The following is a 25,526-nucleotide window of genomic DNA, read 5'->3' on the forward strand; positions in this document are numbered from 1 at the left end:
ACAACCCTGAGTAGACAAAAAACTCCCTTATACTCATAATCAAAACCTAAAAAAAACAAAATAAAAAAAAACACCCTGGGAGAGTGAAGATTAAACCGGACGCTTGAGGAACTCTGACACGGAACAGAGCCATTGCGGCTCTCAGTGGACAGTCCCTTTGTATTAGAGAAATGCACTTTTAAACTATTGTCTCTGCTTTGTGTTGGTGAGCGATGATTAAATTACAAGTACGAGGACAGAGTGCCGTGTCCGCCTGACACAGAAAGCAATTATGGGATGCATAAACAAACATCTGTAATGACTGAAATGCCCTTTTTCCACACGGCTGCATTTCCTGGTGGTTTTTTGATGATGCATTTTTCTTCTTGTTGTCTTTGCTGTACTTGCAAACTCATCATATGTTATAGGTCTGGCAAATCCATTTTCTCCCTGGTGTATCTGACCATATCAAAGAGTAGCACTAATGAAACGGATAGGAAATGCAGCTTTTGGCTTCTTGAATATTTCATAGCTTTCAAGTGAGGATATTGCCCTTTAGTTTGTTGTATACAAGTTGCTTTTTAACTACATGATGCAGAGTACAATAGAAAAAAAGATAGTATCACAGTTGTTTGACATTTAAACTATCATATTTATCCATACATCTATATTCAGCGCTTAGCCCAGATTCCTGTGGATAACTGTAGCTTAAACTAAAAATGTCCCACTAACATTAGTCTCACCCTCATTAGTCTCATCCTGAAAAAAAAAAAAAAAAATTGGTATCCTCAAAAATATAAGCTACACAACTGTTTTCAACATTGGTAGTAATAAAGGAAATGTTTCTTGAGCACCAAATTAGCATATTAGAACCATTTCTGAAGGATCATGTGACACCGAAGACTGGAATAATGGCTTTTGCATGCTAGATTCACGTCACTGGCTACCAGTTCCCCAGAGAATTAATTTTTAAAGCTTTTATTATTTGTGTACAATAGCTTACATGGTTTGACACCTTCTTATTTTTCCAGATTCATCTCTATACAACAGTCGTCTAGACTTTCAAGGTCTTCACACAGTTTATTGTCCCTTGGACTCATTTAAAATTAAAAGGTGATAAAACTTTTTTTCTGTTTAAGGACCTAAGCTCTGGAATGAGCTACAATTTTACATCAACTCTTGATCATGTCTCAAGGTGTGTGTTTTTACTTTTTACTAGTGCTGTCAAACGATTAATCACTGCATCCAAAAAAAAGTTTTTGTTCTCATAATATATGTGTGCCTGGTGTATATTTATTATGTATATATAAATACACACAGAGGCATGTATATATTTAGAAAATATTTACATTTATTTACATGCATATATGTATATTCATATAATTTATATTATTTATAAATATATTTAATATATAAACATACAATTTTATTCTTAAATATATACATGCATGTGTGTGTATTTATATATACATAATACATACACACAGTACACACTATTATGTAAACAAAATTTTGTGATTAATCGCGATTAATCGTTTGATAACACTACTTTTTACATTGTACCGCACTTTGATAAACATTTGTTGTTGTTTTTTATTTGTGCTTGAAATATTTGGTTCTTAACACATCTGGATCGAGCACAACTCTGTCAACAAAACAGTTCTTCTAGTTTCTTTAGGAGCTGTCTCCAGAACGGAAAGCTTTGCAATCATTTTAAACAAGCTTTCAGTTTGTTGCAGAATAAACTACAAAAAAGCTGCAGATTTTGTGTGTGACATTATTTCTGATTTATAGAACAGACAACACTCTTTTATTAGTGAAAAAATACTGAGCATGTAAACATACATTGTGGGAAAAAAACTAAGCAATACAAAAACATACGGGGCTTTATTAAAAACTCCCAAGTTTTAAAAACCAGAAGCCCACATCCAGCACCTCCCACCAACACCCAGCTGTGCTTCTAGTGTAAATCTAACAAATATGCACCTCATATGCAAATTCAGCTAATAAAAGCTCATGTTCCTAGGAGCATTTAACTTATTTAAGACTACTAAAAAAAAGTCAAGCTTCACCCAGAGGAGCATTTAACCCACTGCTGCATATCAGTTTTGGCAACAGTAAAACAACAGGGTGCTGAAGTGTTAGTTTGTTTCACAAGAGTGTGAATTTGTGTTGATGTGTTGTCAGTGTAAGTATATTACCATTAAAAATTAACTGTAAATCTGCTACGACTACTATAAGTAGTGTATTTCAAATTACTGCTGCTATTGTAAGTGGTGCTTATACTATTAGTGGTAAGGCAAGCATCTCTTTATTTCTACTGTTATTTGTTATACTTAAAGTAAGTGATCTGAATAAACCTCTAAACTCAAGTATTAAACTTTAGCTCATAATTAGAACCACTTGCACTATAGACATAAATGCTGACACAAATCTTGTGGCTTGTTGAGCAAAGGGGTTCTAGTACTTTTCTAAGTGAACAGAGATATAATTTCCATTGTGGAAGGATAAATCAGGCACATAAAAACAACCCTAACCCTAGGGTTGTTAACTCTAACCCTCACCCTAACCGGTTACGTATTCGGCCAATCATAAAGCACTGGATAGCTGGCCGATCAAAGCACACCTCGCTTTTCAGACCGATGAGCTTTGTAAAAATCGATGCGTTTCAGAAAGGCGGGGCATAGAGGAGAAACAATAATGTTCATTATGTTTTTTAAAACCTTAAACCGCATGAACACATTTCATTACACCAAATACACAAAATAATGTTATTTTTAGCAACATCATATGACCCCTTTAAAGTCAGGAATTGCGAGTCTTTCATAGTTTTAGCCTGATGAGTCTTGACATTGCCATCCAGGAATCTGGACATGGGTACTTCTTCCAACATGGTTGTTTGAGAAACAAAGCGCTATGCACTGCATCAGTAAAGGTTTAAAAAACTGTTGCCAATATGACATGACAGAAACATTATTATTTGCCTATTTACATCCAGACAGAGACTTTGTAGCATCACTACTTCAGTGCAGGCTTCAGTGCATAACTACTACAAACATAAAACCCCTAAAACCTCCTCAGAACACCGTAGCAATCACATAGTGACACCCTGACAACCGCCCACAACCTGAGCATCATAGCAGCAACACTTGCATCAGCATCACTCACATTTCCTTCAGGAAATGCACAGATCTACTACTGCAACTTCTGTAACTACCATCACTATTACTCAACAAGGTAAAAATAATGGATAAAGCAATATCAGAAGTTGCTGTACACTGTATATTTTAAAATACATGTGCTGCCTGTTCTCCATTGAACTGAGACTGTGTGTGTGTGTGTGTGTGTGTGTGTGTGTGTGTGTGTGTGTGTGTGTTTCACACTGCCTGAGGTGAGGCTGTAAGATCGAGAGCTCAGCAGTAGCTCCCATTTCCTATGCTCTGATTACCAGGAGCTGAGGTGAGCTGATCTATAGAACCCAGCATCCTGAAATCCTGTTCCCGAGAAAGAGAGAGCAAGAGAGCGAGAGAGTGAGAGAGAAAGGCATGCTAATGAACTTCACATTCCTATGCCACATGGTCATTAATCTACGATTAGAGCACTCTGTGAGCCTGCTGGTGCAAGGCAGCCAGCTATAAATATTGACTACTTAGCATGTGAGCAAATATATTGTCCGCGTTCTGCTACATGAACGACAAGGATATTTTGAGCAAGCCCTAAACTATACAAACTGCATTCAGCATTCTGGTGCATATGGACATAAGTCTGTTTTTCTTCAAAGGGATATGTACTGTAGATAAAGTTCCTTAAAAGCTCTTGAAAAATGATGTCTATACTGAACTGAAGCATCCTTGTGAATTGCTCTAATTTTAGTCTCTTAAGAGCAGGTCCACCAGGAGAATGAGAGGCAAGAGAGAACAGTCTGTGCAGACTTTATGTGGTTATTCTACTTTACTTATGTGGTTCTGTTACTACATATACAAGCTCAAAAACCCCACAGGCAGATGAAAAGTATAGAAATGAGAACTGAATCAAGAAAGAGAAATGAAAAGGACAGATAGCGACAGGAGTGTATAGAGACATTCAGAGAAGGCAGACCACATGTGTTCATGGCCTCTTTGATTTAACCAGCACAACTGCATAAGGATAGAACATTATTGCAGAGTGCAACAAAAGCAGACACAAATAAACAAGAACTACCACCAACTCTTATTAAAACACACATCCACAGAAAGATTTGGCTGCATTTACACTGCATATGTAAAGCAGGGATCTGCGCATTAGACATACATCAGATCTGCTTGCAATCTATTAAGACTTAAACAACTGCATTTACATTAATAACATGCCAAGATGCACTAGGTTGGTCAGTACTATCTAGCACAGTCAGAACTTCAGAGTGCTAACAAGCGATTAACAGGACTTGAATGGAAAATGTCAAATTTGAATTAAAAGCTAGCAAGCAGAACTGTAATGTGAATTTGAATGCAAAGTAGCAAAATTATAATTCATCAGAGGTAGACAATGTTTGAAATGCCACCTGTAGCTAAATTTATATATCACAAAATTTATTGGATATATGTCTTCATATTTAAGAAATTTTGTGGACCAGGGTGGGAGAATGCATTACCTATATTGCATTTCTTGTCATACTTATTCAACTTCTCGTGGGTGTGACCAATTCAATCCAAATTCACACTAATGAATTAAAAGCGACAATTCTTCAATTCTAAATTCTGTCAAGAATGCAAATAATTCTTCAATGGAAATTCCCATGATTTACACATATTAAATCATTTGCATTTACTGTAAATGTCTTATGTCTTAAATCTGTTAAAAAAGAAAATATCTACATTTAAATGACCCATGGAGTGTACTATACATTTATTCATAACATTCCTATACATGTGATTATTTCCTGTGCTCACATTCACCATTTATACCGTTGCATTTCACTGATTCTGCACATTAGTGCAATAATTAATGCTCAATCATGTCTTTCATGTTTAAAAAAAACAGCCTCGAGTGCATCAGTGAAAGGTCTATTTCACCTGTTTTATAACGACTCACTTTATTCTTCTTTATACGTATATACATACACAAAGCTTGATATCTTTCATTAGTTCATTTACTGCAATTACTTCATTACATGTTTAAAGGGAGACACTTCAGGCAAAAACACTGTTTTTTTTATTTTCATGCACCTGTCAAGTTTGAGATTTTGGGCTTCTTTTTTTTCAGACTAATGGAAAGAAAACATCCAAAAGACACTGTTAAGTGTTTCTTTTATAGCACTTTATCTATCTGTGTCAATAGATTTCAATTACAATGCATATTTTTAAAGGCCGCTTTCTCAAAATGAGTTTTTTCTCCTACACTGAGCCATAAATCTCCACTTCAGTATTCTTACACACACCAGACTTTACATTTTTATTCCTGTCTATATCCTTAAGGTTTTTCCAGAGGTATTTGTTCATATATTATTTGCTTGATTATATACAACATTTTATTCCCCCCAAAAATTGGGAATATATATCGGTTTCTGTCTGAGTATTTTTTGAATTATGAAGTGACAAAAATCCCTCTGTAAAAACATTTGACTAATATGTCAAAAAATAAAATAAAATTCAAACAAGAATTTTGAAACTGACTTCATCCAATGTTCAGATTTTTGTACTAGAAATGTATGCAAATTAATGCATATTCCATGAAATAATGCCCTATTTGCATATTTAAACATAACATTTTAGAAAACTTGTAATACTAAAAAAAAATGTTTGCTATTATCAATGTAATGAATCAACTGTGTCAGTGAGGCGATAACTATTAGTTATTATTTTTACCCTATTCACCTGCAGTGTCTCGTCTTAAAAAAATTATATTTGCAGGCTGCCACAGTGGATATTAAAAATAAAACATTATGAAATAACGAATTGAATCAGATATGTATCAGCTTTAGAGCCACATATGAAATTGGTTGAAATCTGATGTTAAAAAAAAAAAAATTCATATTGGTTTGATGTGTGATGTTACCCATATGCAACAAGATCCAATCAGCAACACAGATCTACCTCCCAAAAAAATCTGAACTGGTTGACAGTGTAAATGCACCCTTTCTGTACAATTCAAAACAGACTGATGCTGTGAAACTACACCACAAAAAGCTGCTAGCCTGCTAACATTGCATCACTTTCAGCTAGTGCTCTCCAGGGCCAAATCTCAGGATATGCCGTCAGCTTCCACACATTCCCTCCAAACACACACAAATATCACAGATCCTTATGATGAATGTTAGTGTCATAACATTAGCCATAGCGGGCAACACAGAGGCATGGAAGAGTTAGCACTCATGACAGGCTCCAGCGATTCAGGGCCACGTGGCCTATTAGATGCGGACAGGAAATGGTACCGAAGTCACAGACGCAGTTGCATTTGTCAGCATTATTAAGAGAGGAGCTGGCTGGCAACTATCTTGCTCAAGAGCCGAGGCGAGGATGCCATCTTGGAAAGGTCACAGGCTGCCTGCTATCCTCCCATTTGTCTGTTTGATTAAGTCTGGCAATTAGAAGACTTGGCCGCCACACTCACACAGTCTCCTATATCAGAGAGAGCCAGATTGGATACAAACTAATCACAGAACAGTCCTAAGCAGAGCAGATGAAATGGTGGGAAAAGAAAAGAAAGAGAAAATATTGCCAAGATGGGCCAAGATTGTAGACAGACTGATGAAATAATCACCGGCGGAAAAATACACAAGATAGAGAAAGAGAGATAGAGTTGGATCTCTACCTAGTTGCCTTCTGATAATCAAGCAATCCGGTTGTATGTCCTGCCTGCCTAACACACACACATACAAACCACACATGGTCAGAAGCATTGCTTACACAAGCATGATAAGCATATAAACAGATCCTTACATAAACACACACACACATTCAATCTAGACTCTAGAGCATAAACGCAGTGACACAAGGCTAATTTAAGAGGAGCTGTAGAATAAAGCATGAACTCCAAATTACCAATAGTGAGAGTGTCTCCGTGACAAATGAGGGATAGAGAGATCGAGAGAGAGGAGATGATGGGGCCATGGCATTCTGTCATAAAGCTTTATTCGCTTCTCAATAGGCATTGAAGGGAGTTTGGATGAGCTGTATGTGTCTGTTTGTGTATGCACAGATTGGGTCTGTTTACATGTGCTTTAAAAGTTTGATTTCAGTATGACTGAAGCAATCTTTTTTTTCTCTTTAAAATGTAGAATGCAAATAATCAGTCACATTTACTGTCGTTCAGTAAATGGTTGTGGGTGAAATTAAGTATTTTCAACAGGATTCCATAAGACTGGAAATTCTGTGTAAGGGTTAAAGATTTCCACACAGATTTCACAACAGGTTCAGGTTGGTCAGGTGAATTTGCCACATTTTTGCTTTCCACTTTCATTGTTTTTCTATGTAAACATGATGAACATGCTTCCATTCCACAGATCATCATCGCACAAGTTTGGAACAACATGAGGGTGAATAAATGATGACCTCATTTTTATTTTGTGTGACCAACCCTTTTACAATTCACTGGTAAATATTTGTACTTCTCTGCATATTTCTATGTACTGTATATATGCAATTTTTAGTTGCAAACACAATGTTATGTGATGCATCTTCCTCAGAGGCAGAAATCACAAAGCCTCAACATTATTTTTTTTTTTCTCCCAATGGCAATTTAACCCTGCCAGTGCTATAGTTCTTAGGAAAATCAAACAACTGATGTAAACAAGAGGTAAAATACTTGTGATTATTGTGTGTGCTGGTGAGGGCTGTTGTTAGCCACAGCATTTCTGAAGACAATTTCTTTCACATCACGACCAGAACTAATGACGGATCAGAGAAACAATGTAAATACACCATTGTTGCCTTTATTGAACAAAGAAATAATGGAGATCAGAGGAAATAAAAGTGCTTACTAGCATTCTATTTGCAATCACTTCATTATATTCTCATGGTCAGTAACCAAATTGCCAGTAGCAGCCCTAGAACAATTCTTTGACTGAATCACTACATGCAATTTCTAAACTGAGTTCACTCCTATCTGATCCAAGAAAAAGACTCCAAATACTTCCAGAATTTAGAATGTTTGACATAAACTGCTCTCAAATCATCAGGGAGCAAAAAGAGAAAATTCCAAGTGCTCCCTGAATCAAGCATGAACACAACACTGCAGAAAACTGGATGACTTCCATTCACACCTGCTTTCACAGACGTGATTAACTGGAGCTGCCACCGTTCAAACGTTCTAACACCAATGTTCTGAGACACGCCACAGTGCACTTTTCATCTACTACATCTGATTTTGTTCCACTTAAGGTAACCCAGCATGTCTGGAGCTTGTGCTGGTACATGCATATCTGGACTGTAACATACCTCCTATTCATTTTGTGTCACAGACATTCTATAGAGAGCCCTGGGTGACTTTAAGAAAGCCATAAAGCCTATTGTTTGCAACAGAACTCCCACATAATTTTATAATGGCTAAATGTATGCCTAGATTACAAAATGAGGTCCATAGTGAAGAGCTTTTGTGACTCCTGCTGCTGAATGAAGACTTGTTCTTATTAAGTAGTTGTAGCTGTAGCAATGATTGTCTCTGCATTTTTGAGGTGTTTCTATATTCATGGCCGTAGCCAGGATTTGAAAATTAGTGAGGTCCAGGAGGTTTCTATAATAACCCCCTTATTATGGAATTGTGCTATAATAACCCCTATAAATACAACTAATTATATACAGTATTAACACTTTAAAAGAGATAGAAATGTAGATGTTGGTAAAATAAGTTTTCTCTGTTTTGGAAGAGTTGTTATTTTTAAATCATACCCTATTTATTGCATCTAAATTTTTTAATGCTTTACTATATTTATGGGGTGGATAATTTTATCAGTTGTTTATTACTCATGCAACCATACAAATTGCTGTTATAGTTATTATTTATTACCATTATATAGCTGATAACTGTCTAGTGCTCTTTATTTTTCTTCATGGATAGTGTTTGCATATTTCATTTTATTCTGTAACCTACTTGTTCTACAGATCTCTGCACTAGTATTAAATGCTACAGATTTTGACAGCGCTGATAATGTTTCTGACAAATATACTTTATATATATATATATATATATTTTATTTTTTTTAATTATAATTTTTTTTTTTTTGCATTTCCCTTACCGACTGTCGTATCTTGTCAGCAACAGCCTGTCCATGGACTTTTTTGATTACTGCCAGTTTAAGTGCCGGGGTTCTGACAAATAATGCTACCTATCGGCAATGTTGGGCAAGTTACTCTGAAAATGTAATCAAATTACTGATTACTCCTTTTAAAAGTAATCATGTTACTGATTACTTTATTTCAAAAGTAATTAGTAATTAGTTACATTACTAGTTACGTTATTTTTTTTCATGAAATTTATGAAATCCCAGCATACCCACTCCCGATAAATATTTGTTATTAAAGCATCAACATTCACAGAACACTTATTTTTAACTAAAGCAAGGGGCTGCTGTGTGCTTGGTTTGGAATGGCATGCAAGCAAAGAGCGCTGCATTTATAATCTCTAAAAGACATCTCAGTTCATCGCAATCTCACAAATCTCTGTTACAACACAATAAATATATTCATAATGAATCTTTCATAGTGTCTACAATTCTTGTGTTATAATGAAAGGATTCGTGAGCATGCAGATTTCAGCACTGCATTGCTCACTGCTGCAAACGTGTGTTTATAGCCTAAATAGAATCTCTGCATATGCTTGCACCCTCGTTTATATTTTGTATTAGTTCATGTTGCTTTCGTGCAATAGATGAAAAACAATTTATTTGTTTTACAGATTTTATGTTTAGATATTTCTATTATGCGGGAGTCCCGTGAATCATTTTATATACATACATACATACAATGTCAGAAACATAATAATAAAAACTATGCTGCAGTAGTAGGAATATAGACTATGAAAATATAAATATAGACTATGTGTATCTATGTATGCGAGGACAGAGTAGGAATATAGAATGTGAAAAATAGAAATAGAAATATAGACTATGTATATGATATCTATATATGCAAATGTACAGTATTACCTTATGTGCAAAAAACTATAGTGCAGTAATGTGCAAATTGAGTGCAACTACATGATAACAATAGCAGCAGTAACAGTACAGATGTGCAAATTGAGATGAGGCTATATGAGTAATATTAACAAATATACAATGGTAGTAATAACAGATGAGATTAAACAATTTGAACCGATTGTTCTCTGAGATAGATAATTCCACTAGCTAGCTACCTGTTTAAGAGTCTAATAGCTGAGGGGAAGGAGGAGTTTCTTAATCTGGAAGTCCTGCAATTTACAGTCCTATACCTCCGTCCTGATAGTAGGAGTGTGAACAGTCTGTGTTGGTGGTGAGTGGGGTCTTTAATGATGGATACAGCTCTTCGGTGAACTCTGCGATGGTAAATGGCCTGCAGAGAGGGCAGTGGAGTCCTGATGATCTTCTCAGCAGTCTTCACAACTCTCTGCAGACGTTTGTGGTCCCTTACAGTAGTGCTGCCATACCACGCAGTGATGCAGCTGGTCAAGACACTCTCAACTACACAGCTGTAGAAGTTGTTGAGGATCTTAGGTGACATGCCAAACTTCCTCAGCAAGACTTCGGAAGTACAAAGACCTCAGCTTGTAACTATAGCTACTCTAATTACTATTTTAGAAATTATAACGTGTTAGCCTACTATGCTGCCAGATATTGCTATTAAAATAAACAAAAACCTATAAATAGATAAAAACAAACCAAAATTATTTATAGTATTTAGCAAATTAAATCAGATAAAGATATCGCTGACCCTAAACTGCAACTTCCTACTTTATTAAATTTCTAAAGTGTCCAATTAAGGGAAAAAGACAAGTAAAAAAAAAAAATGGCAACACAGAGTCTCCGCCCACGACCTTACTCACAACTCTCTCAAGCCTTGTTCACTCCACCAGCATTTTGCAGTGATCATTTTTCTACCACGGATGCTAAACATTCTGAATTAAACTGAGTTATACATGCAGACATTCATATGAGCAGTTCAACATCAAATTAGTCATTCAGAGAACAAATTTTATTTTTGAACATTAAAAATTTACAGAGGGCTGAACCTCTGTGACCTCATAGCTGGATAAAGGCCTGTCTATATTTGCTACAGTACATTGTTGCATTAAATATTCATTTACTCTAGCGTTCATTAAATTATTTAAATAGTTTTCTCTTTCCATAGCTGTCAATCTTTACACATGCTTTATCTTCATCCCTTGGATAGTGGACAAATCGAAATATTACCAACCGCAAACACCAGCAGCTCTCTCCTCCTCTCTTTTTCTCTCACTCTCTCTCTTTGGTGATCCAGTCCCTCCTATCTGTCGTGAGGACAACCATTAAACCTCTAACCCTTCCTCTTAACTCGAAAAATAACAGTGCAGCTGAACCCGGTGTGTTCTTGGACTATTTTGTCAATTTTTTTTTTTTACAAAAGTAAAAGTCAATGTTTCCAGAACTATCTGGATGCTTATTTACACATTTTGTTTGAATGTGGGTCAACAGCATCTTTATAGAGGAAAATCTAAATATCTGTGCTGATGGCAACATTTAGTAAAGTAAGAAAAACATTTGAGTGTGATGTTCCTCTTTTATAAGCAGCTCTGGATAAAAAATATATGTTAATGAATGTAATATGTCTTAAAAAAAAGATTAATATGGAAAACAAGAGTCTATTGAACAATTTATCAAAAGACAGACAGACAGACAGTTTAAAAATTAGATAAGTTTTTTTTATCATTTCAATTAAGATTATTTTAAAGGTTATATTAAATAAATATTATTGTTATATTATGTGCTTTGTACTGTAATGTTTTCTCAGAGGTGAATGAGACATGAGGAAATCTGACCGCATTACATTCAACCCTCAACCAACGGCATCTCCCATCGTGTCACAGGTTAGTCTCTGGTCTGCCTGAGCACTTTCATGTGTTTTGGGGGAGGTGTGGCTTTGCAGAGTGGAGGGTGAGGATCTTGCTTTCAAAGCTAACTTGCTATTGCTAGCCTTTTCTGAAATCGCCTACCCTAACTTTAATTTAGCTTAAAGGGACAGTTCACCCAAAAATTTAAATTCTGTCATTCATTACTCACCCTCATGTCATAATAAGGACATTGTTAAAATAGCTCATGTGACATCAGTGGTTCAACTGTGATTTTATGAAACTACAAGAACACTTTTTGTGCACAAAAAAAAAAACAACAACAAAAAACACATATAACAACTTTATTCAACAATTCTTCTCCTCCAAATCACATCATCCGCCATTATCAAGAGTACCATTAAATTACGGTTAAACCACTGATGTCACATGGACAGCTTTAATGATGTCCTTGCTACGTGTCTGGGCCTGGGAACATTTCAGTTACATTGCTGTCTATGCAGGGTTAGAAAGCTCTTGGATTTCATCCTAAAATATCTTAATTTGTGTTCTGAAGATGAACGAAGGACTTATGGGTTTTGGAACGACATGAGGGCGAGTAATTAATAACAGAATGAATCATTTTGGGGTGAACTATCCCTTTAATTTAATTTTAAGACAGCATATTTGTGAAGACACCCTATTACTGAGGCATCATCTGGTGAAAATGTTGTCTTTACATATGAACCTTTAAGGACCTTTAAGATCTGTATGAATATATGTCAGACACTGCAAGAAAAATTAAGTGTACTCAAGTGTTACTAGGGTTATCTGGAAAGATATGTGTTGTCTACTAGAGAGCAGGTTTTGCACACAGTTTTAGGGCTTTTGCTCGAGTGTTTGAGTCTATGTGTGTGCGCATGTACAAAAGTCTGACCCTGTGAAGCATTTGCTAGCTCCTCTGTGTCCCTGGCGGAAGAAGCTCCCCATATGCTGTGGTAACTCTTTGGCTCATGCTGACCAGATTAACAGATTTTCAGTATTGAAGGCTGGTCAAGACCCAGAAAAACATTGAGCCTGTCATTCAAATTAAGCCCTGTTGATGTGGGTATTTAGGGCCATTACCAGAATGGGGCTCAGAATCCCCCTTGCAAAACACATGCTTGCTGGTCTAATGCAAAAACTGTGGCTTCAGACACCTGGGTCATATTCCACGTGTGAAGATAATAGAAATGCATGAAAATGCATATCTGTCACCTTAACGAAATATAGACAACGAAAATGAAAGAGGAGAATGTTCTAGACCAGCTGCGTGAGAGAGGGAAGAATAGGCTAGTGTCAATCTCTTTTCAATCTGAAAACTTGCACTGAATTACAAGGAGCTCGACTCCATCATGTCTAATTGAGAGAGAAAGAGGGCTTGAGTAAGACAGCCGATGACATCTCTAAGGTAAGATTACACTGCGCTGTTGAGATTGGGATTCGAAGTCAGTCATTGGTTTACACACAAATACTGGCTCTGTACGCAAGCACACACAAACTATCTATCAGCATCCTCTGTGCAGGGGTTAATTGATCCCACAGCACTGATACCACAAAGACTGGCAGCATCAGACGTGCTCTGACAAGAAAGCTGAAGGGTTATGAGGAAAAAGATGTAGGGGGAAAAGGAAGGAAAGACCCAGAAAAACAACTCAGACTTGACTGTTTGGTCCAAATTGCCCAGACTTGCTCAGTGATTCTACAGACGCAACACATCAGCATGCACGGAAAAGGAAGATGCATGGAGTGATTTGTAGGAAGAGAGATGATGTCTGGAATAATTTACATTTATGAAGATTTATTAAGAAACAGGCACATCAGTTATGTATACTTGCACTGTAAAATGCAAATGTAAAATCTAATCATTTAGATCCAAAATCAAAATGTTAAACAGTGTTCAACATAAAAAAAATGTTTAGCATTTTAGTCTTTTTATGTAAAAATTACATTGTATAAACCTGTTGATTGGTTAACTGCAAGTTTCCTTTCTACATACGGTTAAAAATACAAACTTTTTCTGCAACTTAGAATTAATCTAACGAAAATAGTAAAAGGACATTCCCAGAAATTCATGCCTGACATATCATACATGATGTCATTTTATTTAAATAGTTTTGTATACGTTTTTGTAATCAGTAACCTACATTAGTTTGTTTTGGTGTTATATTTGTTATACGAGTTAATGTTTATTGCATTAATTTAGTATCATGTGTTTTACGCTGATGGTGTTTTGGCTTTGTGTGTATTGGAGTTATGAACAGGCCACTTATGATTGTTATCTGCTAAAACACCTGTATCATCATGGTAGTACTAGCCTAAATACATTTTATGGTACAAATCTGATTTAGTAGATTGGTATATAAACATTGCATCACTTTATTAGTGACCTAGCAAAATTTGTTAAAATATTGTATAATATTGCAAGTATTTTTTGGCTTATACAGGGTTTTATGAAGGTGAATTTAAGACAATTTTTTTTAAATTTTAAGATGAAAACAGTAAAAACAGGGAAAATATTAAGTCGATATATTCTCTTCATGTACATTTAAGCACACAATGGCCCGGTTTCACAGACAGGGCTTAGACTAAGCCAGGATTAGGCCATAGTTCAATTAGGACATTTAAGTAATTTTTATTAACATGCCTTAGAAAAAACATCACCTGTGTGCATATTGAGATAAAACATATTGCTCAGATTTACACTTTAGTCTGGGACTAGGCTTAAGCCTTGTCTGTGAAACCGGGGGTAAGAGTTCTATTAGCAACAGTTTGAAAATACAACATATCTTTATCAGACTGCAAAAACACTTTATCGCACTTCCTTGTTATTTTTGTCATTTTAAAAGTCAAGACACAGTGAGAAGCAAAAAGACAGAAGATAACAAGTCTTGTTTTGTGTGAAACTGATTAAAATGAAGTTGAGATTACAACTAAAACAAGAACAAATCTGCCAGAATCAACTAAATTCAAATTTGGAAGAAACAAAAAAACAAAAAAATCAAACCTCTTTCAATTTTTTACAAAACAAGACTTCAGCTGTCTTTTTTTTTTTTTTTTTTTTTTTTTTTTTGCATCCCAATTAAATACATATTTATTTAAGGATGTGTAGATTTTTGAACTGGAAAACAAGACACAATTGCATGAAGCTTCTTTGCAGTGCATGCAACATTTAGTGTTATATGACTTTATGAATTAAAGACTTTCTGCTCCAATTTAAGAAATTTATTTGTAGAAGGGCAAATTAAGACGTTCTCTCCCATACAAACTTAAGAGAGACGTTAGTGACACAGGTATCAAATAAATTCAATATTTAAATATTTGCTTCAATCACCATTGTGTTAGGTCAGATATAACAAAAAGTATTCTGTTTAAAAGTTACTCTGTACATTGATCCAGTTAGCACACAAAAGTGAGACAAAAGAGAAAAGTACAGAAAAGAGAAGGAGATGAACGTTGTTAACATTCAGCAATCTTGACAGCAGCATGAGATAATGAAGACACTCTACATTCACCTCCAGACATTGTCACTTCCTTGATTGTTCTTGAGGAGAATGTTACTTGTGAGCATCAGCAGCCTACCCAGTGCATTTAGATTGTTTTGGTCTTCTCTATTTATTAATCATTGAATACCTAGAGGAGATCAAAGTATAGCTTTGAGGTTTTAAAGTTGCCTCAGAGGCTGTCGTCAATTGCTCTGCAAGGTTGTGGGTGTTTAATGATTTTTTTTTTTTTTTTTTTTTTTTTTTTGCAGCGTATATGCCTAGAGATTTGTTCAAATGATAAATTCTCACTTTGTGACTGGATTTTGCAACTTAATTTCAATAATGAATTATGTTCAGCTAATTCAAAAGAGAATTTTGACTTCATTCTCTTAGGAAATTTGATGTGTTCCATATATACAAGAGCTTGATGGGGGGGGGGATGCAATATCCAAAGCTAAAGAAGAGGAAAGATAAAAATATCTTTAATACACATGAAAAAAAAAAAAATCCTCATCTTTTAAATAAATGTGGTTACCTGAAATCTCATTACTTCCAAAGAGCCACAGGCAAATGTGAGGTCAGCAGACGTTATTCTCACTCCTGATTAAAACCAGCTGTTTGGCCTCATTGCTTGTGCTAAGCTTTCACAGAGGGCCGCACACCGCACAACATTCACAGACCTGCAAACATCCCCACACGCACAAACAAGCGCCCTTGAACATATGCTAGGAACATGGACTGAAGGAAGAAAAAAAAAAAAAGCAGTGGCTCCAGAGCCGCAGGTCCAGCAAGCAGAAAGTCCCTGATTAACAAACCAACACTAATTAAATCACAGACTGCTAAATCATGCCCGGTCAACTGCTCAAATATGAGCACATTCCACTAAACGCCTCATCTTCCCAGCAGTTTCCTCTAACTGCGCTGCCAGTCTTAAATCCCCAAAATGAGAAAGTGAATGAGATGGGATTACATAGCTAATGCAAGCAGATGAAGGAAAGTAGAGCACAATCTCCAACTCAAAAAGGATTAAATCACCCCGGATTCATGCCAAAAGTCAGCTTGGTGTGCAGGGTTCACCTGCAACGCAAAGGACGCAATTACAGGTGAATACAGAAGTGTGGTATGATTTTGTAAAAAGGCCCATGTGAGTGCCTTATTACCAAATTCCCTCCTTTTCTCCCTCAAACACACACACACACACACACACGCACGCACACAGTCTTAAATTGCTGAGCACTGGCTGAATGACCCGTTTAAATGGAGAGAAATTATTTAAAGCCCAAAGTATGGGGGAAGAAAATCATGATGTGATGAACAAAGCAATATGCTCAACCCGCTGAAATGTAAAACTTGAGCTTAACTGTAAAACTGCTGGCAACCTGCAGTGATAAGTGCATGGCACTTTTTCTTGACAACTCTGAATTTAAACACCAATTAAGAAATTCTGGTTAAATTCTCATAAAATTTAGTAGAAAATACCAAAATTATAGTCACAAGTTAAAGAGATGCAAAGATGCTGTTGATGTTGAAAACAAAACATTGGAATAATTCACAATATATCCTACTAATGCCATAGTTACAGTATACAAATTAAATGATCATCTTATGTTAACTTTCTGCATTTGTCATCCAGGTGTGTATAAATATATATCAGCACCACAATGCAATCAAACGCTTTCGTTCATGCAGCAGCGCACCCATGGTTTCATCTGCGCCTTGACTCGTGTCAATTACACGCCAGCCTTTACCGCGAGTGATAATTAAACTTTGATTCCTGTGAACTTTGTGCATCTGTAATGAGGGAAGCTGCATATGACCTGCTCAGTCTGGGGGAAGAGGAGGAGGATTTGGGTACGTCATTTTGGGGGTTTTCAGGTGAAATCTGCCAGCACGCGCTGGAGACAGTGTCACGCACTGTACAGGTGGAAAAGGGACCGGGGCATATAGTCGTGTTGTAGAGATATTTGGATTAGGCACGGCGCACTCACCTCGCTTATCTTGTACTTTTACAGTTATCTCCACTAGCGGCTGCGTCTCTCTGTCGAGCCGCCTTGATATAACCAAATCTCCGCTGTCCCGACTCACGGTGACGGGAGAGTTATCCGCGTCCGGGTGAATCAGCTCAAAACTGGCGGACTGAAACCTCACCGGGTGTAGATTCATTATGACGGAGCCGATACTCGCGTCTTCGGACACGGTGATAAGCACCGGCTCTGGTACGGAGCGGGACTTTCTCGAGAGTCCGTTATCGATCTGAGGAAGGGCTGGCCATTGGCGCGGACTGATCTCTATGTCCATATTCTGACTGGTCCGAGCGGGCCAGCCGTGGTCTCGCGCAAACACGCTGAACTTTATGGGCTGCGCGAGACCCAGAATCGAGTCCACGAGGAGGATGTCGCCGGTTTTGGGCACCACATAGAAACTGCCGTTTCTAGGGAGCGCGTAGTATATGAGCTCGGCGTTTTTGCCGCTGTCGATGTCTTCCGCTTTTACCGTGTACACCACCGACCTCAGGGCCGTGGCGTCGTCCAAAGTTATTTTGACGTCTGCGTGTTGGAAAGTGGGCTCGTGGTCGTTCGTGTCGAGCACGTCCACTTTAACTGAAGCAACTTCGGCCACGACGCGCTCGGCCGAAGCGCAGCTCTGACAGCACAGCGCCAGACTGAGGAGATACTCAGCGCGCTCCTCTCGGTCGAGAACGTTAGAGGTTTTCAGCAATATGTGTCCTCGCTTGTGGTGCGCGAAGACGTGAAAATCTTCACTCCTGTCCCCCAGGAGTTTCAGGTGCATCCCGGACTTGGAGCACCACCGCTGCGGATCGATGCGCTTCACCGGAATACTCAGTCCGTTCACTTTTGAGCCAGGTGGAGAGTTCTCAAACACATGCCCGTGGAAGAAAGGTATTCGTTCTTCGGTCTTATTTCCCAGCACAAAAGTCACACAATACAGCAACATAATAGTCCAAAACATGATTGTAAGTTTACAGCACTCTTCCTTTTCTCAAGCGACAGTGTTCATGGTGCGTGAATTCGCTCCTCGTTCGTTGAACGGTGATTCTCCAGAGTCTGAGCAGCACAACTTTCCCTCCGTCGTCTCGCGCTTCAGCAGCGATCTGCTCGGGCGCGCGCTTGAGCTCGCGGAGTTTCAGAGACCAGCACTACTGTGATGGACAGCGCCACGCGCGAGGGGCGGGGCTTTGGACAACACAGGGATTCCTCTAGGGAACTCTTTCCTATAGGATTGAGTATTTATTTGGCTTAAGCAACTTGTGTGTGGGGGAGGAGGGCAGGAAAGTGGAATAATCCTGGTCAATGACAAATTCTTATTTGGCTTTCATAACGTTAATCTGCACTACAGTACTTTAGGACACACTGACCGAATTTATGCTCCTGATTTTTTTAATGTATGTCAACCTACAAATCAATATTGAGAAGGCACAGGTTAATCGCAATAAAAGTTGTTATATTCATATTAGATATAAATGCATTGTGACATAATGTTAGATGTTTTACTTTATTTCAGACCAAACAAGTTATGTAACTCCCCTAGAATATAAATCCTCCAGAATGCAGCAACATTCAACACCACTGCTCAAGTGTTGTACTGTAAGTGTGGTTTTAGATAGACGGAACAATCTGTGACTTTATCCTGTAGGCTGATAGTGATGGGGGGGGGGGGGGGGGGGGGGGGGCTATACAGAAACTAAAGGACATTTGTGAGGAACATGTGAGCAAATGTCCATTCAAGTCAATTTTAAAAAGCACTATACAAATAGCTTTACAGAAATCATGCTTCTGACCCTTTAGTGAATAAACCAAAAGAAAGTGTGTGATAGCAAAAAAACACAAAAGGTAAAAAAAAAAAAAAAATGACTTGAAATTAGTTGTTTGACACATATTGTCTTGCATAATAATAGTTTAATTTATTCAGTAAATATATGACTAACATTACACATACAGAGGAACTAGATACTGTATAATAGATAATACGGCATATATACTGTACATTTAATAAATAATGCTCCCCATCTTTTTTTTTTTTTTTTTTTTTTTCTTCCTATCGCACACTTGCTTTTGGTTTATTCACTGAAGGGTCAAAATCATGATTTCTGTAAAGCTGCATTGAAACAATATTTGTATAGTGCTATTTAAAATTGAATTGAAAGGACATGACATTTCTTCACATTCTGTATTATCTGAACATGATGCTACATGAAATAGCTGGAAAACCAAATCATTTTTAAATGCTGTCTTGTTCAAATAATAGATTTGAAATGTTAGTGCATGGTGCCACAGGCTGACGCTTTATGCATTTGATTTTAAAAAGACTAAACAGGCTGTTAGTTTTAAAATAAATATTTAACTCCACAACAGTTTTGGCTTTGGTACTATTGCTATAATTCTAAAATGTTTTAACTAGTAAGGTGATTAACTTATGTTAACATATAGAACCTTACTAGACCATATAAATGATAAAGAACGGGTGTTAAAGTAACAGTTCATCCAAAAATTAAAATTTGCTAAAAATGTACTTACCCTCAGGTCATCCAACATGTAGAGGAGTTTGTTTCTTCATCAGAACGATTAGGGAGAAATTTAGCATTACATCACCTCCTCACCAATGGATTCTATGAAGTGAATGGGTGCCGTCAGAATGAGAGTCCAAATAGCAGATAAAACAATCACAACAACCCACAAGCAGCTTCTGGCCAAGATACGAGTACCCTGTTGTCTTCTAACTTCAGAATACATATAAATACAGTATTTGTTTAGAACTGTTTTGGACTGATTTGCCTGAACTATATATATATTTCTCTCCTGATTCAGATGAGACAACTTTTTAAATGAAGATATCAATATTATGGATAAAAGACTCATATTTTAGCCAGAAGCGATAGTTTGAAGTTAAAAAAGTCTTAGAGATAGATTTGTTTATTGTTGAGCAAGTGATGTAATGCTAAATTTCTCCAAATGTGTTCTGATAAAGGAAAAACTCATCTACATCTTGGATGGTCTGAGGTGGGTGAATAGATTTCCAGCAAATTTTCTTTTTGGGTCAATTATTCTTTTAAGATTGACTAAAGGTCAGTCAACCAAGATGTAACTTTATTTTTCTGACGGAGCTAATTAATTCTAAAGAAACAAACAGCCCTATGGGAAGTAGTGACCCAATGCCATGACGTTGGTCTCAAATGATATGCCTCACAGGCCCCTCGAGAAACTACAACAGCAAGTTGCGGAGGAGCTGTTAATTGCCTTGCGCAGCGTCCTTTTTAATACACATTGATTTTTTCTTCCCTCCTTGCTGCGTTAGGCTAGAGGCGATCTGTCTGCGGTGGTCTGCATTCAAATTTCAATTAGAGATTTATCTCCTCAATTGCTCTGCAATAATATTAACCTGGCCCAACACTAAAGAAGGTGGCTGTTATGAGTGACACAAGCCCACAACACACTTCTCATCAACGACAGACACATGTCCGTCGTGGTGGCTCTAGATAAGCAAAGAAAAACAGCCAGTGGGATCAATGCAGAAACATTCGATTTAGAGTTGGAAACATGCCATTTAGACTTCACAGCAAACACAATTTACCAATAGACAGAGCTGTAAATTGCATTAGTGCAAATATGGCATGTCAGCAGTGTAGTGTTGTGTCGCCTGACATGCATATCTGCATTTTGATAAACGACTGACGCTCTGAGAAACGACTGGGGAGAAAACCCTAATTTGATGTGGGCTGGATATATAGAAGGAACATTAATACTTTAATAACTTAATTTATTTTAATGGGCTAATTAGCTAGTCGCATCCCACTTCATTAAGAGGTTTCACTCTTGACTGAAGTTTGACTTGATTGAGGAAGTTGCTTCACAAAAGATTTTTAACTTAAGCATACCGTTTTGAATATGCTCTGAATATGTCTATACACTACACTGATGTTGATAAATCACCGTGTGACAGGAATGAAGTTTAATGGCAGGAAAGCAATATGGTCTGCTCTACAGAGATGTCACCAAGGAGAGAGTGAACGCTTGAAATTGAGAACAGCGAGAGATGTGTCTCTCCAAAGCTGTATGGAGGAGTATAAAAGAGAGAGACGGACATGCAGAAAGAGATACTAAGAAAAAAAAAGTGCTGAAATTTCTACACAAGTTTTCTTTCTACCTCTCCATCACTGTCACTCACACACTCACACACACACAGTCTCTCACACACACAAACACACACGCATAAACCAAAAATACAGCAAAATGTGCTAAAATAAAAGGAAATGGATTAATCTTTCTATAATAAGTCTTGCAGTTTTTGTTTTGTAGGGATTTTTCCCAGTAATTATCTGCACAGGCTGACTTCTTTGAAACCTTGCCAAAGCTCAGTGAACTGGGAGGGTCAGCACATCTTTTGCGATATACAGATGTGAGCAACTATATGGTATTTTAATGGTAATGGTCAAGCCTGACAGGTCCATATACTCTAAAGCCTCCAGCGTTCTTCAAGCTGGTTCACTGAACTCCATTATAAGTGGATCAGTGGAAAGTCTAACAGTCAAGCAAGGGCAAATACAACCACTTCTGTTTTTTGTGAGTGCACATGTACTTTTTACTTTTTCTTTATCTTTTAAACTAAAAAAAATATATATATTAAAAAGTTTGCCCTCTGAAAGACCAAATGTGCATTTAAAACCAGCAGTGGAATGTGTTTTGAAATTGTTTTTAATAGTCAAGGGAGTGAGTGGAGCACAAGACCCATGAACATATGGGACATAATTTGTGGGCATCATTATGAAATTTCAATATGGCACGCTAACCAAAATGCTGGGAAACACGGAGCGGAGAACGAGCCGAATTATACATTCTTGGCTCCGAAAATCTACATTTTTTTCATTTTTTTTTTTCAACGAAGCCTCAAATAATTGTTCTGATTTGAAACAATACTTTCATGGCACATTACCCTTGACTATCCATGACATTCAATAACATTTGTTCTGCTATTGAGGAAAGCTCGTAAAAAATGTGTCAAAATGCATGATAGAGTTTTACGTCTTTGCCCTTGGCTTCAATGGTTTTACAATAATAATTTGGCTTTGAGGCATAAAACCTAATGATCGGGTCTGTCATATTTGCATATGCAGAGAGGTGGGGGTTATTGCTTTCTGTGGGATGGCGGTTACAGCACATAATTAGAGAGTCTAGCAGTTAGGTTCCTCATCAACAGCAGGGCCTCGGCAGCAGAGCAGAGTATTTTCTGATAATGAGGCTTGTCACCGCTCGCTTTTACCCTCATCTCCTCTTCGTAGCTCACCCAAGACACTCCAGTACGTTGGCTGGGTGTAATCAGCACACAATCATGCTCATTACATCCCTTACCAAAATAAACCTCCTCTAAATGTCCTCATCACTAACATTCCTCGCTCGTTCGGGAGGGGAAACAGTAGAAGCGACAATAAAAAAAGTCTGTAACATCTGCAAGGTCAAGTTAAGAAACAGAACCAGACATATATCTCTTTCTTTACCTATTTTAAGTCTTAAATCCCAGTGTAGGTTTGTGCTGAGATTTTTAACCAGATTCACCGGTTAGGTTTTGTGCCCTCCAGGGAATGATATTTCAAGCCAGACCATCATTCGGTTGGCAGGATCTTCTGGTCAGCTGTTCTCTCATACATATTACTACAGAGGGATTTCTCACTGAAGCAGAAACGCCCTACCCGTGTCCTCAGATCTTCAGTCTTCATTTTGCTAACAGAAGCACAGGTTGCATACAGCGGGGCTACACTCCCTTCATTGATGGTAGAGACTGAACCTGCAGCAAGACAAACAAAACAAGAGACCCATGATTAAAGAGGAGTGGGCAGAGGTAGGATCAGAGGGCAAGGGACATCAAAAAACAGTGCCCATGTTTTGGCTGCTTCATTTCTTGGCCAATAAGCAAAGTGTCTAAATCCTATCCACTCTCTTCCCCATTCTTTTATGCTGAACTATAGAGAAGTGGTGCTGAAATGAAAAGCAAAACAACAGATTATGTTTTCCTTACCTAACTCACCTCCCTGCCGAGGTTTAAAGCCCAATTTATACTTCTGCGTCGAACCTACATAGCTACGTCCTAGGTTGTGCGTAGCATGCGTAGCCTACGCCATAGGCTGACGTACACCACTCCAAAAATCTAACAGCACGTCAATTCGCTGTGATTCGTCTGCTACAATCCCTCCCTCCGTATGTGCTTGAGTTTTGTGTGTGTTTATGTGCACTTTAATATATTTTAATGTTAGACCTTCTTATATAAAATAAAACAAAGCAAAGAACAAGTGTCATTTTCATTTATTATACTAAATAGCATTATACATCAGTAGCGACAAACAATGTTGATCTGCCGTGGTACAAGTCCTTGTGGAGATGAAAATAATGCCATATCTTCTCCTGTTCCGTTGTTGTCTCCTTTTGTAGTTTTAAATAATGATTTAATGATTTGATATTTATTTGCCGCCGTCACGGCTATACTGATTCTCCAATGAGCTGCTTCTTCTTTGTATATATTATAAAATATATAATTTTTTAATAAGGCTGCATGAGTGGAAAAAAACTGTAAAAACAATAATATTGTTAAATATTATTACAATTTAAAATTGTCATTTATATATATATATATATATATATATATATATATATATATATATATATATATATATATATATATTTTTTTTTTTTTTTTTTTTTTATGTAGTTTATTCCTGTGATGGCAAAAGCTGAATTTTCTGCACCCATTACTTCAGTCTTCAGTGTCACATGATGGTCTGTTTGGCGGTCAAATTTTTTTGAATTTATTAATTTATTCTAAAGACAGTTGTGTTGCCTCATATTTCCTTAAAAAGTCAGGGATATTTTTAACTTGGAGTTTAGTTTAGTGTACTGGTTGAGAAGAAACTCTGCAAATGACTGAAAAACATTCCGTCAAATTTTTTTGTAATAACACTGCCAGTGTTTATTCTTGTTTTACCCTGTTGTCTGTCTCTGTGTATTTTTGCTTGCACTTCTGTATAGAATCTAAATTTATTTTTCCACACCGGCTAAACATACTCTGGCTCAGCCTCCTACAGCAGCCCAGGTCTGATTTCAGTCAGACTGAAGCAATAATTAGTCTTTTTAAAGGGTATGTAGTCATGCAATTTTCCTTGATCTTTTGACATTTAAGAGGTCATGGCACTATAAAATCATAGGGCCTACTGCAAGTTTCAGAAATCAAAATCTCCTTGTTAGTCCAAAAACAGCTTTTATTGAAAACAAGCTGCCAAAACAATCTACTTCCGGGTTTTTATTACATAATGAATACAGAAGCACAAGACTGTCGTCATAGACATAAATAAATGCTGACTTCTTAAAAGACCTAAAGACTTGCCTCTTTAGCCCCTCTTTATATGGACAGACAAAAGAAATTCTAGAACAGGATCACTAGACTGCAAATAGCATAACCTTGCAAAGGTTATTGGCTTATTTTCAACTGTGTAAATTTGTCAGTAGAGCATTATCTGTTTGTTCGGTTCATTTCATTGTGGTTATTTGGTGAACCAGTTTGCAAACTTGGATATTTTCTGCAATTTTGCCAGAGCTCCAGTTTTGCTAATAAATTACATACCACAATACTAAGATAAACTCACAAACAATATTCAACACACTTCATTATTAATAATCAAAACATAAATGAATAAAAGCAAAAAAAATAAAATATAGTAAAAGAGCTCATTTCATATGCAAAGATGTAACCAAATCTTAAAAGAGACCCACTAATTTAATCAGTGTTAGGGCTAAAATAGCCATTTATTTCTACTTATGACAGTTTTTGAATTAAAATCCAATCAACATTATAGGTAGGGCATAGTTTGTGGGGGGGGGGGGTATTACCAAATAACCAAAACTAGTAAGTACAACCCCCCAATATTTATACCATGGTTAATGGAATTGGCTTGTGCCAAAAGTAAACAAAAATGCATTAGTAGCCTATTTATCTATATGTTCACATACACTACTAGATTACAGCGTACTGTTATTGTAAATCTAGTAG

The 25,526-nt window shown here is 37.0% G+C and overlaps 1 protein-coding gene across 2 annotated transcripts in view; it reads right to left on the minus strand.

Moving 5' to 3' along the window:
• Nucleotides 1-23,297, minus strand: part of si:ch211-186j3.6 (neural-cadherin) — a 244,695-nt gene extending 221,398 nt beyond the window's left edge. The window contains exon 1 of one of the 2 annotated variants that reach the window (XM_042728157.1): nucleotides 23,179-23,297. Coding sequence is in view for 1 of the 2 variants with exons in the window: in XM_042728156.1 (XP_042584090.1) it covers nucleotides 17,465-18,446 (982 nt within the window). In the remaining variant the exon portion in view is untranslated. Of the gene's footprint in view, nucleotides 1-17,464; nucleotides 19,037-23,178 lie in introns of those variants that run through there. The other variant, XM_042728156.1, reaches the window with a different exon arrangement.
• Between the last annotated feature and the right edge of the window lie 2,229 nt (nucleotides 23,298-25,526).

Source organism: Cyprinus carpio, chromosome B7 (assembly GCF_018340385.1).
Source record: "Cyprinus carpio isolate SPL01 chromosome B7, ASM1834038v1, whole genome shotgun sequence".
Lineage (NCBI taxonomy): Eukaryota > Metazoa > Chordata > Actinopteri > Cypriniformes > Cyprinidae > Cyprinus > Cyprinus carpio.